The sequence below is a fragment of the Berghia stephanieae genome, chromosome 2, assembly GCF_034508935.2.
Source record: "Berghia stephanieae isolate SIO BIC M18660-M18661 chromosome 2, UCSD_Bste_1.3, whole genome shotgun sequence".
NCBI lineage: Eukaryota > Metazoa > Mollusca > Gastropoda > Nudibranchia > Aeolidiidae > Berghia > Berghia stephanieae.
Genome location: NC_088361.1, coordinates 47,899,040 through 47,912,558, shown reverse-complemented (window position 1 = coordinate 47,912,558; position 13,519 = coordinate 47,899,040). Strand labels below are relative to the sequence as shown.

The 13,519-nt window shown below is 37.8% G+C and overlaps 1 protein-coding gene across 2 annotated transcripts; it reads left to right on the top strand.

Moving 5' to 3' along the window:
- The first annotated feature begins 4,901 nt into the window (after positions 1-4,901).
- LOC144965047 (TM2 domain-containing protein C41D11.9-like) lies at positions 4,902-13,308 on the top strand. 2 transcript variants are annotated; one of them, XM_078899928.1, is made up of 6 exons: positions 4,902-5,003; positions 5,686-5,833; positions 6,439-6,698; positions 8,845-9,019; positions 9,981-10,056; positions 12,647-13,308. In XM_078899928.1, the coding sequence occupies exons 2-6, from the start codon at positions 5,692-5,694 to the stop codon at positions 12,810-12,812; spliced, it is 819 nt and encodes a 272-aa protein (XP_078756054.1). In that variant the 5' UTR covers positions 4,902-5,003; positions 5,686-5,691; the 3' UTR covers positions 12,813-13,308. The 2 variants fall into 2 exon arrangements, with proteins under 2 accessions (XP_078756054.1, XP_078756053.1); XM_078899927.1 differs by lacking the exon at positions 4,902-5,003 and adding an exon at positions 5,006-5,063.
- The last annotated feature ends 211 nt before the right edge of the window (positions 13,309-13,519 follow it).

Genomic DNA, 13,519 nt, shown 5'->3' with positions numbered 1-13,519 from the left:
AGACCCCAGTGACGTCAACTTCATTCTATCTATAATACTACGATGCATTTATTCAGTGAGAACTAGTCATCCAATAGTTGTTCTAAAAACAATAACAAAGCATGTGTGTTGTTTCACTTTGCTGGTAAATAACAATGTGAAATTGAATGTAAGATTCAATTTGTTTGTTTTTATGTTTTTTTTAGGGTTTTACGGCGCTTGCAACACATTTAGGTCATATCAGCGCCAGTAAAAAAGGAAGAAAATGGGATATGTAGTAAAAAGTTCTAGAATTACAATTAAAGCACACAAGAAAAGGTAAGACGAAAGGGAATTGTACAAATAAGGAATTGGTGTAGATTCCAAGAGCATACCATCAAAGTAGCCTACTTAGTTTGAGATCACCTAAAAGTCTCATCCAGATACGAACGCATGCCCCTACTAAGAGGAATACACTCAAATGCTTACATTATAAATTCAAAATAACAAATATAATAATACATAACAGAGAGATGATTTACAAGTAAATAATATCATCTCCCAAAACTATAACTACATTCGACTGTTTTCCTCCAAGCCAAGGTCTCCGGTCATAGTCAGGACAAAACTAAGTAATCTCATTCCAAGACAAAGACAAAGCAATTGGAAAACATGAATAGGGGTATAGAAGACAGCAAGTACCTCCTTGCCCACTATGGGAGGTCAGGAACCCCACCCAGAAGGTTCAATTTAATATACGAAAACAGATAAAATCGACATTTTGAGTTTCCCCTTTAGCCTTTATCAACAAAGAGGATGAATGAAACACTGCAGATGAATGAGATAAGGTAGTGGCGTTGTTAAGATGAATAAACAAAAATATTGATGGGCAGCAAATAGTATGCAACTTTGTGAGGAAGCACGAATTTAAAATACATCACTTTTCTGGTAGGAAAATGACAGACATTTTAATTCCGAGATAAAAAAAAACGTTCGCGTTCCTTTCGTTTTCGGTTCGGCAACTGAAAATGAGAGTAGGGGTCACTCACTTTGCTATGATAAATCAATAGACCAACTGAGAGGAAAAGTCTTGGGAGACGCTTGGTGGGTGGTATTATTAATTATTGGGCGAGTCTATTCTCTGCTATGCTCTGGCTGGGACCAGTATGGTCTTTGCTTCCTACCCAGTGGCCGAGCTCGACTTCCTGTGTCCTGGGACAAGTCGACTTTCCCTTGCTCATTTTGCTGAGTTGTACTGCGGCTAACGGTTTTACTATATAAAGGGAATTATTGAAATCGACGGCATATTGGAACTGGGTGGGGTTCCATAGTGGGCAGGAAGGCACTTACTGAATCTTCTATCCCCCTGTATCTGTTTTCCAATTTGCTTTCTGTCTTTGTCTTGGAATGAGATTACTTGGTTTTGCCCTGGCCCTGGCCGTAGTGTTTGGCTGAGAGGGAAACAGTCAAATGCATAGTTATTGTTTTGGGAGATGATCTTTTTTCCCTTGTAAATCATCTCTCTGTTATGTATTGTTATTTTGAATTATAATGTAAGCATTTGAGTGTATTCCTCTTCGTGAATCTTGTGCTGGTGTATGGGTGGGACATTTAGGTGATCTCAAACTAAGTACATTGATGGTGTGTTCTTGGAATCTACATCTGTTCCCTATTTGAACCACTCCCCTTTGTCTTACTTTTTTCCTCAGGTCCTTTGTATTGTACATCTAGAATATTTTCACTGTCCAATTTTCTTCCGTTTTACTGGCGCTGATATGTCCTTAATGTGTTCCAAGCGCCGTAAAAGCCTTAAAAACAAACAAAAACAAAACAAAACAGCATATTGGAAATGGAAAATGATATTATGGCAAAAAAAAAAAAAAGATTATAATCGGGGAATGCGTTTGTCTCCGATTATGTCGGCAGCCATTTTGATATTACATAATATTTCCTTTTCTTGTTTACCTGAAGAAGGCCGAAACGTCGTTTAATTTATTTTTTTTTTTTGTATCTTTTATAAGAGTAATTTTTTCTACCGAAAGGTACCGAGTTCTATCACCCGCTGCTGCTCTGTGTGGCCTTAAGCAAGTCATCTCGCCCTAGCTCAATTTGCTGTTGACGCCTGTGTCATTCCAGTCTTCCCTTGATTGGAAGTGACCCTAGAAACAAATTTCCCCTAGTGGATGAATCATTTTTTGTCATTTATATTTTTAGAAATTTATTCTTTTATTTTAATTTTCTTATTTATGTCCTTCGTTGTGTCTAACACACTCGACGTGCACTTATTTGCAGGTCTGATAACCCAATTCCTTATGGGCTCATTGTTGTAATGGAAATATTTTTAAAATGACGCAAAATATTGTCCAATACAACAATGTTAAGCTAGGCCCATAAGTTGGTTCGGATGTTAGACCTGCATATATGTACACGTCGAACACAGTGAATACTACTATAAGGACAACAGAGACGTAAACAACATTTCTGAAGGCTTAATGGTTTCAACGAGTGAATAAAAATATTACAATTTACACCAACTCATTCGCACAAGCCACAACACTTCGATGACAGTCCTCTGTGTTTCCGTCCTTGTAATCATTTTGTCACCAATCAAGGGAGTGAATTAGGCGGCAAAATGCATTCACTCAATAGAGGGATAGACAAGATAGCAAGAGCGCAGATTGATACAGAATTCAACAGCACTCACAGTCATAGTCCTCTAACTTTTTGGAGAATGTCAAAAGAAGCTTCTATTATCAACTGCCTGCAACAGATCAGGGAAAATAGAGGAAACCATACAAGTAGCCCCATCAATAATAATAATAAGAAGAATAAAGTAAAATTCCCATTACTCATCTCATAGGAGACACACCCTATATAACTGGCATGGCAGTTTTTGCATCGCTTGCGGCCGCAGAAAATCGCAATAATATATCACTGATTTGCATTGCGGCCGCAAAATCAGCAATTTTTAAACATATTTTTTGCAAATTTTCGAGATTTTGCAAAGAAAAAAACCCAATAATAATAAAAAAAAACATTAATAAAAAAAAAGACATTTTTTCCCCTTTTAATTTGATAGCTCGTGTAGAACATGAAAGATAATAGTAGTTTCTTTTTTACTATCTCATTTCCCCCCAGTTTTACTGGCGCTGATATGACCTTACATCTGCTATAAGCGCTGTGAGACCCCCCCCAGCCCCCCCCCCCCCCCCCAAAAAAAAAATAAATAAAAAATAAAAAAATAAAATAATAATAAATAAATAAAAACAAAATAAAAACAAACAAATACCTTGATCTTTCATGAATTAATTATGGCTTTTTGGAAAATTAATCGCAAATCTTTGCATATTTTGCTGTTTTTAGCTTGCAAAATTTGAGATTTTGCTTGCAAAATTTGGGATTATTTTTTTTTTTGCGAAAATCTGCCATGTCGGATATAAATCCAGTTTTTCCCCCAGAACCATTCGCGAATAGAATGCGTTATCACCAGAAATTAACGTTAGAAACATTCAACAGAGCACTGAACATGAGTCAGATTTTTATAAAAAATCCTTCAGAGCCAATAGGCCCATGGAGCCGGAGTTTATAGCGTGAAACGGACAATAGCAATTGCTTGCTACCTTTGGATAGGACGCTGCTCTATTGCAAAGTACTTATAGAGTTAGATACCCAATCACTGCAATCGACGCATATAGTATTTAATGTTTGTTTCATGACGGATTTGTGAGTTCTACAGTATTATGGCCCACATGAAATTATGCAAAAATTATGATGATCTGAAAGGGAATTTTATCTTTAGAGTCTGTAGTTAAGGAAGACTGGAATAACCAAGGCGTTAGCCGTAGTACAAACCAGCAAAATGAGCAAGGGCAAGTCGACTTGTCCAAGGTCACAGGAAGTCGAGCTCGGCCGCGGAAGGCAGTGCAATGTTGAGTGCCTGGGATAGGCTTTTTACTCGCATTCTCTCACCGTATCCGCGGGGCCAACGATCGGATTCTTCACAATGATCGCATTTTTCACAGATTACCTGGCTCGACTCATGAGTGAATTTTTTAAAAAAGTTGAGCTTTTATAAAGCGCAATATCCACTAAACGTGCTCAAAGTGCTTGACAAGGGGTCCCTGACCAACAGCAACACGTAACATATAGAACTAGACGACACATGTAAGGCGATGTTACAGTTTTTTTTTCCGACAGGCTGTTAACGACCAGGTACTCATTTTACACTTGAGTACGGTGAGAAAATGTGAGTAAAGAGCCTTTTTCAAGGACTCAACTATGCGCCGAGCGAGGCTCGAATCAAGACCTTCCGATCTGACAGCGAGTGTTTAACCACTAGACCACGACATAGGCGCACACACGTGACAGCGACGAATATATAGTAATAATGTTAGCAAAAGAAAAGATTACCTGAAGGCGACGTGTACTGTATGGATTGGACATTTCATTTTGTGCGGCTATGTGGTCTAGTGGTATAACATTCGCGTTCGGATTGGAAGGTCCTAGGTTTGAGCCTCGCTCGGCGCATAGTTGAGTCTATAGAAAAGGCTCTTTACTCACATTCTCTCACCGTACTCAGATGCAAAATGAGTACCTGACCGTTAACAGCGTTGTCTATGTCGAAATTTTTTTTTGTAATATTACCTAACAGGCGTCATGTTTCGTTCTACATGCTACGTGTTGCTGTTGATCAGGGACCCCTTTCTAAAGCGCTTTGAGCACTTCTAGTGGATATTGCTCTATATAAAAACTCAAGTTAAATTTGGTTTCATAAGTAGTAAATGAAGCATTGCAAAGAAGCATTGAGCATTGATATGGCAGAAATGAACGGTATATAGATGGGTAGTATAATCTGATTTGTACTATTTACTTATGTCATATCGAAATCACTGGGCATAAAAGAACATTATAGCCTGCCTATCCCGTTTGTATATGGATAAATTGAATAGAGAAGGTAAGCTACTCCCAAATCAAATGCCAGAGTTTGTAAAGAATTACCTTACCTTTACTTTGTTATGAAAATAGGAAGATCATAAAGATAACAGGTAATCAACATAAAAAACATTTGACTTGATCCATCATTTTTAGAAGTTACGATTAAAATGGTAATGTCTGTCGTTGAGACGAACGATTTGTCTTCGTCGAGGCTTGATTTCATCTGCCCTTGTCGTCTACTTATGAGGAGGTTCTCCTCAGTCGAGCACCATTAGTCATTCGACTTCGACAGTTTAGTTTAAGTTTAAGTGGATATTTCGCTTTCTGATCAACGGAAATCCGCAACTTTAGAATCAGAGAAGAATGTGGTCTAGTGGTATGACACTCGCCTTCAGATCGGAAGGTCAGAGTCAGGGTTCGATTCCCGCTCTGAGTGGCGCAAGATTGAGTCCACGGAAAAGACTAATAATGTAATCACATTCTGTCACTTTGCTCAGGTCAGGTGTACCCTGGTTGTCTAAAGCGTTGTTTATGTCCGACGAGTGTGATAATGCGAACAGGTGTCATTTCTCGTCCAGCATGTTCAAAGTTGCTGTTGGCTAGGGACCCGTTGTAAAACGCTTTGAACACGTAGTGTATTATTTAGCGATATATAAATGAAGGCCTCCCTATGCTTAAAACATTTTTGTAAAGAATTAAATCTTATATTTTAATTAAAGGGAATTTATTTAATTATTTATTTTAATTACATAAAAAAATTACATTATAGTTTTAAATGTCTTGTCATTTCAGTTTCAGATGGATCCTGTGACGAGTCGTTACTTACGGAAGACAACACAGTCTATAATATGGATCATATTTTCATGGCATGTTCTGTCAACATCTATCTGTATCGTTCTCATGCTTTCTCCATCCGTGAAATCAACCAACATCGAGGAAGGTGAGAATTTCTGTAGCGAATTTTTTTTAGAGTAAAGAAATGGCTTGTGACTTTTTACGTATAACTGACGTGCCTACTGTTATAAACAATTTGTAGAATTAGGAAATTTTGGCTCCAATTTATGAACTTCATTAGCATTTCTAAGTCATTATAACTTATTGAAAATTAAAGTTGAAGCCAGACTATATTGTTTTAAGGATTTTGAGTTGTTTCAGGCCTGTAAATCATCAGGAAATTGCCTGAAATCAGGCAATCCCAGAGCACATAATATTAGACAAGAATAAATTTAAGGAAATTATTTGCTCGGTTTGAAAAAAAAAGCCTAAATTAAAGATTACAGGAATTGTAAAACTATGGATGTCTATGAAACTGTACCAGACAACTGGGGCTTGATCTCCAATTGAGGTAGGTGCTAATTTTTTAAGATGAGTTTTTTCTTTTCTTTCATTGATTTTTTTTCCTCATATTTTTCAGCTTTGTCTGGCACTGTTTCATACACACCTTTTCAGATTTTTATCTTACTCCAGTGACCTTGCTGTTGTGTTTTAATTTTTATCAGTTTGTAGTCATGCCTTAATTTGTTATACATAATTTATCTTGCATAGCTTTAGTGTCCGATGACAATGACATGGTTCTCCAGGATGTCGACATGGGTGACATGGATGGGTCGTCTTTCAACGAAACCACAGAACAAAATGTTACAAAGCCTGCCTCATGTGATGTTGATATCCACAAGCTTTGCCCAGACAACTTGGAATGTTTCAGACTTCGGGCTGAATGCATCCAGTGTGAATTTAATTATTCTTGTGTTTACGGGTCCAAGCAGAAAGCCTTGTGTACTCCAATGCCTCTTGTCAATTGCACGGTAAAGTATCAGATTTATCTTTCTGTTTCAAGGTTGCCACTTTTCCGTATATTTATGGAATTCAGTATATTATAAACCCTCAGTATATTTTCCAAACACCAGCTGAACGGAAAAAAAAAACCAAAAACTAAGTAAGTACATAATGTCTTCATACTGAGGTTCAGCACTCAGAAAGGTGTCAGTCAGTCTATGTGTTTGTGTAAAAGTTCAGTAAATTTTTGCCTCCTGAATTGGCAACTCTGCTGTTTGTGTTCTTAATTTCTTTTCGCAATTGATTGGTGTTTAACCATTGATTTGTCGGTTTTATGACTGAAATTAATTATAGAAGGAATGAAGTTGATGTCACTCACCTCTTTATTCTGTTTTTTAGCCAGCCATTTTTATGAGTAGTTTTCACTAAATTCTATCAATCAGACTATAAACGGTCAAGGTTACTCACAGTTTTGTATGTTGGTACATAATACATTCAGGGTTCACACTCGGTCGGGAAGTCGGGAAATGGTCTTGAATTTTTTAATTTCCTCAAGATCGGGAAAAAACAGTCTTGAAAATAAAAACGGTCTTGATTTTTCTTGTCTGATTCAGGAACTTTCAAATCGGGTGTGGTCATAAACGTGAAGTCCGGGATTTTGGGAATTTCTCAGAAATTTTCCGCTGAATTTGCTGTGTCAAACATTTTTCTCAAAATCACAAAATCACCATTATGTCTTATGTCATGTTTTGACAACTGTGCGCTGTCGCGTGAAATTTGGTGATGGTCCCGTCTTTATGACGTCTGGCCAGAAAGAATGGCGCCAGATGTCACAGTTGATACAGAAGATCAGTGGTGTTCTTTGATTAGTTGATGGTTGAAGGGGAGGGAAAAACTGGTCTTGATTTTGTCTCTGATGTAGGTGCCTATTGTCTTTTTAATTTCTCTCTCTCTCTCTCTCTCTCTCTCTCTCTCTCTCTCTCTCTCTCTCTCTCTCTCTCTCCCTCTCTCTCTCTCTCTCTCTCCCTCTCTCTGGTTATACAGAGATACAATAAAGCAATAGTAATTGGCTTTGTTTACTCTTATTTTTTTTGCCTTTGGACTATGGTTTGAAATTTGAGGGATTCTTTGGTTGTATTTATAAGCTGCATAACCACTAGGTTTCCGTAACAAAAATATTGTAGCCTGCTTTATAAGGTAAAAATCAAAATAACACAACACTTTCTGGCCTTTTATTTGAATATTGTTGTAGGCCTTTAAAATGTTATGTGAAAAGAACAATTCATTAAATGTTTACAAAATGTAAATGTATGTCTAAAGATAAGAATGGATTTACACTAGTAGTAATATATTACATAAAACAAAACATATTTTTACATTTTGCTTGTGTTTGAGAGACCGACAAATTTTCCTCCTTTTTGATAAATTACTATTATCATCAGTGATTAAGCTATGTTAACTGCTAATCATCATGCCTGGTGGAACATTCCAGGAGTTCTGATGGACCAAATATCCGGCTTTCAAAGACTGGCTAAAAAATACTAGCAACAATCTTGAAACATACTGCATATTGTGTAAAAAGACTATTTATATCAAGAGCATGGGAAGGTCTGCTTTGACTTCCTACATGCAAGGAAACAATCACAAGTCACTAGCATTGGCTATATCTAGGAGTAACAGGGGGTCGTTACTTAACTTTGTTGCAAAGCCATCTACGTCTACTAGATCTTGCGCTTCTGATTCAACGCAGGCACAGGTGATGCCAAAGCCTTCATCATTAGATAGCTTTGTGTGTAAGTCTGATGTCATTGATGCTGAGATATGGTGGTGTGTGTGAACGGCAATGAAAAATGACTCTGCCAGTTCGAATGAGGACATTGACTACTTTTATTTGAAACAAAAGTTCAGTCAATACAAACATTTAGTTGTGGAGAAAACTATTGGTCTTGAAAAAATTTAGCAGTCTTGAATTTTGAAATGGGTTTTGAGTGGGAACCCTGTACATTATATCCGGCTGGCAGAATGTTGTGAGTAAATAACCTAAGCGCAGAGCATCAGTATAAAAAGGTTACTATGTACAAGAAAATGAGCTTGTATAGCACAATATTTACTACTAAGTTGTTATCCCAGAAATAACCTTATTATTTAAACTTTTTCCGATTTGTTTTGTTACAGGGCAAGCAGCAATTTGAGAGGGAATATGATTGTGCTTATTGTTATCAACTCCCCCACTGGCAGACGTGGTGTAACCAAACAACAGATTGTGCTTTGAATAAACCACGCAGCTACTATCCTGCCAAACCATTTTTTATGAGCACCTGCTGGGCTCAGAATCAATATTTATGCCTGGGTAAGCTGACCATCATTTCATACTGGTGTTTAACTTACCCACAATACACACACCTTACACAAGTCGGAGTTGATTTTCCATGCAGACTTCGTACAATTGTCCTGCAACTTGAGCATTATATATATATATATATATATATATATATATATATATATATATATATATATATATATATATATATATATATATATATATATATATATATATAATTAAGATTAATTGTATAATTAAGAAATTATGGAGCATCACCGGTGCAAGATAAAGAACTGCTTTGTAGACTGTTAAGTAATAAACAAAAATGAATTAAACAGCTTCAAAAAAAGAACAAAATACCATCTGGAATTTAGTAGTGTATTTATGTCTTTATTGTTTTTTGTTGTTTGCTTAAGAAGGGTTTTGAGCCCGAAACGTACCGAGCTTGATATTTTTTTCTTTTTTGAAGCTGTTATTATATTCATTTTTAATCGTCATATTACCCTCAATAGTTAAGCTGATTTCCTCATATTTTCTAACTCAAAAAATCATATGGTAGAACTATCCAAAACTTAACATTTGCAGAATTTATTGAGGGAAAGGAAAACATGTAATTTCTGTGACCGTTGTGTCTCTGGATACTCGGGTCCACATCTAGTTGGAGACCATTACCTTCAACTCCTTCCACTTTTGTTTTCCCATGCCTCCTCCCCCCCCCCCCCCCCCCCATTAAAGAATTTTTTTTGTACAACTCTTGATATATATTGATTAAGATGTGTGTCAAATACTTTTAAACCTGAGACTTCCTAAGAAGTCTGTGTCATCTTGTAACAAAGTTAAACAGCACTTATCGAGGTTGGCATTTTATCCTACACATGTCTGTTTGGTTATGTGATGTTTGTGTTGGTGAGTCTGTGAGTATAGGGGTGGTGTAGAGCAGAAAACATTTACTTTTAAAAATAATTTATGCTCACATTATCTTTTTTAGGTCGGAGATGCTTTCACAAGCAAATACAGTGTAATTGGTCTGAAGGATATAAATGGTCTACGACTTTGTTATTAAGGTAAGTTTTGTGATCTAGTGGTATGACACTCGCTTTCGGAACAGAAGGTCATGGTTCGAGCCTTGCATAGTTGAGTCCTTGGAAAAGGTTCTTTATTCACACTCTCTCACCGTATTCAGGTGTAAAATGAGTACCGGGTAGTTAACAGCATTGTCTCATCGGAAAAAAAGTTGTAGTGTCCCCTAACAGGAGTCAGGTCTCATTCTGCATGTTACGTGGACCATTTGTAAAGCGCTTTGAGCATGTTTAATGGATATTGCGCTGTATAATAAAAAAGCTCAAAGCTCGAGATTAAATTTGTAAAAGATGCTTCAATTCCTTCAACCTGGTCCTCTACCTCCGTGTTATCCACCCTTCCAAGAGATTTTGGGTACTTGTCAACATTGTTAAACCCCCCCCCCCAAAAAAAAAACAAAAAAAAAACCAAAAAACCTCTTCACTCAATCTAAAAGAAAATTGGAATGTTTATAGATTTATAATCTTTTTTTTCAAGGGGCAGCTTTTTGCTTCGTACCCAAAAAGTACCGATCACCCGCCTCTGCACTGTGTGGCCTTCAGCAAGTTACCTCGCCTTAGCTCAATTTGCTCAATATCTCGTTCCATGTCTTATCACTTCTCTGTATATCAGCTTCTTTAAGTCTTCTCCATGTTCCCCATGGCCTTCCCTTTGATCTTCTGCCCTGAGGGTTCCAGTCCAATTCGAAGCTGCTTGTTTGGCAGAGACGTCATTGGGTCATCAGAATCCTTTTGGTTTTATCTGTTGTCCTTCGTAAATTCTGTCATTGCAGAAACTCTTTGGTCGCCCAAGCTTAAAAAAGGATTTGATTTGTCCGCCTGTGTTTATGTAACAACTTGAGTTTTACGGAAGGGGTGTTAACCCTTCGACGACCCCCAACATGGAGGACCAGGTGACTCAAAAAGGGGGTGTCACGCACCATTAGTCCCCTTTACGACACGCTTGCTTGGCATTGGGCTATTCTCGCACCCTCTCTGTTGAGGGACCCTGGACTCCACACGGGGATGAGAGCACTGTAATCAGGTGTCAAACAAGAATCTGGCAGGTAACAACTCCACAACAAGTGTAGACAATGGCTGGCTCTGTCATTTCATGAAACAACACGGCAGCTTGAAGGCAGTCTACTTTGACTGAAACCACCGCTGGGGATGGATGGAGAAAGACAGCCATAGTCAGGATTGCCAATTTTCTGTATATTTACGGAATTCAGTACGTTATAAAACCACAGTATATTTTCCTGTCACATGCTAGATGGAAGAAAATGAAGGACAAAACATCTTTTTACTGGAGTTCAACGCTCAGAAATGGGTCACTCATTGTGTTTTTGTGTGGAAAAGTTTAGTAAATTTTTGCCTGCTGAATTGGCAACTCTGAGTATTTTATCCCTCCCCTCCCACCTTTTTCAGTTGCTCCACTATAACTGTAATGGATGGGGTTCCTGCCCTCCCATAGTGGGCAGGGAGGTACTTGCTTCGTCTTCAATCCCCCTATATCTGTTTTCCAATTGCTTTCCGTCTTTGTCTTGGAATGAGATGACTAAGTTTGTCCTGACCCTGAGTACGGTGAGAGAATATGAGTAAAGAGCCTTCTCCAAGGACTCAACTATGCGCCAAGCGAGGCTCGAACCCAGGACCTTCCTATCCGAGAGCGAGTGTCATACTACTAGACCACATAGCCGCACAGAAAACTATTACAATAACTCTCTATAATGACATGCTTTTCTGGTCCCGACAATGTTTTTATAGAGAAGTTGCACTGCATTTTATACGTCTCAGTACTTATTGTAGTTAAAGCTATATATACATCTTATCATTACCATATTCATTTTTACTAAAAATTGTTCTAAAGCAAAAGGGAACAAAAGTGGGAAGTCAAATTACTGGTTCCAATCTCCTCAGAAGTGTGAAACCAGTCCTCCCAAGGACTTGATAAATACCTTGTGTAATTATCTTCAGGTTTCAGAGTGACGGCAGCTTATTTTCTATCCTAAATTAATACCGGTCGTCAATAAATATCATCCATCCTTGTTCTTTTATGTCCTGTAATCATAAGAATCTGCCTATACAACCTGCTACTGAAATAGTTATGCCACCTTATGATTTAATATGTAACCTTTTCATTGTCCGGAGGACTGATTACACACTTCCAAGGAGTTTTGAACTGGAAGAGAGGAAGGCGTGATGTTACGACTTCTGCTTCCCATTACAGTTACCATCCATTATTTTGGTCCTGGGTTCGAGCCTCGCTCAGCGCATAGTTGAGTCCTTGAGAAAAGGCTTTTTACTCACATTCTCTCACCGTACTCAGGTGTAAAATGAGTACCTGACTGTTAACACCGTTGTCTCTGTCCGATAAATAATGTAATATCGCCTAAAAGGTGAATGTCTCATTCTATATGTTACATGTTGCTGTTGGCCAGGGACCCTTTGTAAAGTGCTTTGAGCATGTTTTGTGGATATTGTGCTATATTAAAGCTCAATTATTTTTTTTTAATGTTGTTGTTGTTGATTTAAATCTATTTTGCTAATTTCTTCCTACTTGTTTTTACTACCTACCCACCATCCTCATCTGCAGTATTTTCCTTGGTGGTTTTGGAGTGGATCGTTTCTACCTTGGCCTGTGGAAGGCTGGGATTGGCAAGTTGCTTAGCTTTGGTGGCTTGGGAGTGTGGACGTTGGTGGACGTAATTCTCATTGCTGTTGGATACGTGGGACCTTGGGACGGCTCCTTGTACATATGAAATATTATATGAATTGATATTTTTGATTGTGTGAATGTTGAATGTTTGTGTTTGTGTGTGTGTGTGTGTGTGTGTGTGTGTGTGTGTGTGTGTGTGTGTTGGCTTGTACCAACGTCTTGAGGTGCCATTGACATTAAAAATATTTTTAACTATTACGTTTGTTGGGGAGTGAGCGGGTGGGATGAGGTTGCTGAGTGGATGAGGCATTGCGTTATGGTCTGGGGGATCTTTGGTTCAAACTCCACTTCAGGCACTCTCATTTTTATTTTCCTTGAGCTAAGTTATTAGCTTAGTTAATTTGCTTACTTAGACAATGTGGATTTTGTGATTCCTATTACATCAAATGCTCATCTGACAGATTATTTATATTCCTTCTTGAAATGTGTGGAATGTTTTTTTTTTCATAAATAAATAAATAAATGAAATTTCCTTTATTCTTCCGTAAGGAAATTTTGTCTTTATGGTATATATCAAAAAAGAAAAAAAAAAAAGAAAAGACAGAGATGGACCCAGCATCAGCAGCCATGCAGTGTTGTAAAGTAATTAATAGGAGTTAGATACGTCTCTAGCTCAAAGAAAAAAGGAGATGCCAACAGTGGAGTTTGAACTCAGGACCACTCGGCCATCATTAAATACTGGGTGGGGATCCTGACCTCCCATAGTGGGCAGGGGGGTACATATTGTGTCTTCTATCCCCTTATATCTGT

Excerpts from the sequence above, each read along its gene's own strand:
- LOC144965047 (XM_078899927.1), top strand. Across the intron at positions 5,834-6,438 it reads ATCAACCAACATCGAGGAAG|CTTTAGTGTCCGATGACAAT; the intron begins GTGAGAATTTCT and ends TATCTTGCATAG. Across the intron at positions 6,699-8,844 it reads TGCCTCTTGTCAATTGCACG|GGCAAGCAGCAATTTGAGAG; the intron begins GTAAAGTATCAG and ends GTTTTGTTACAG.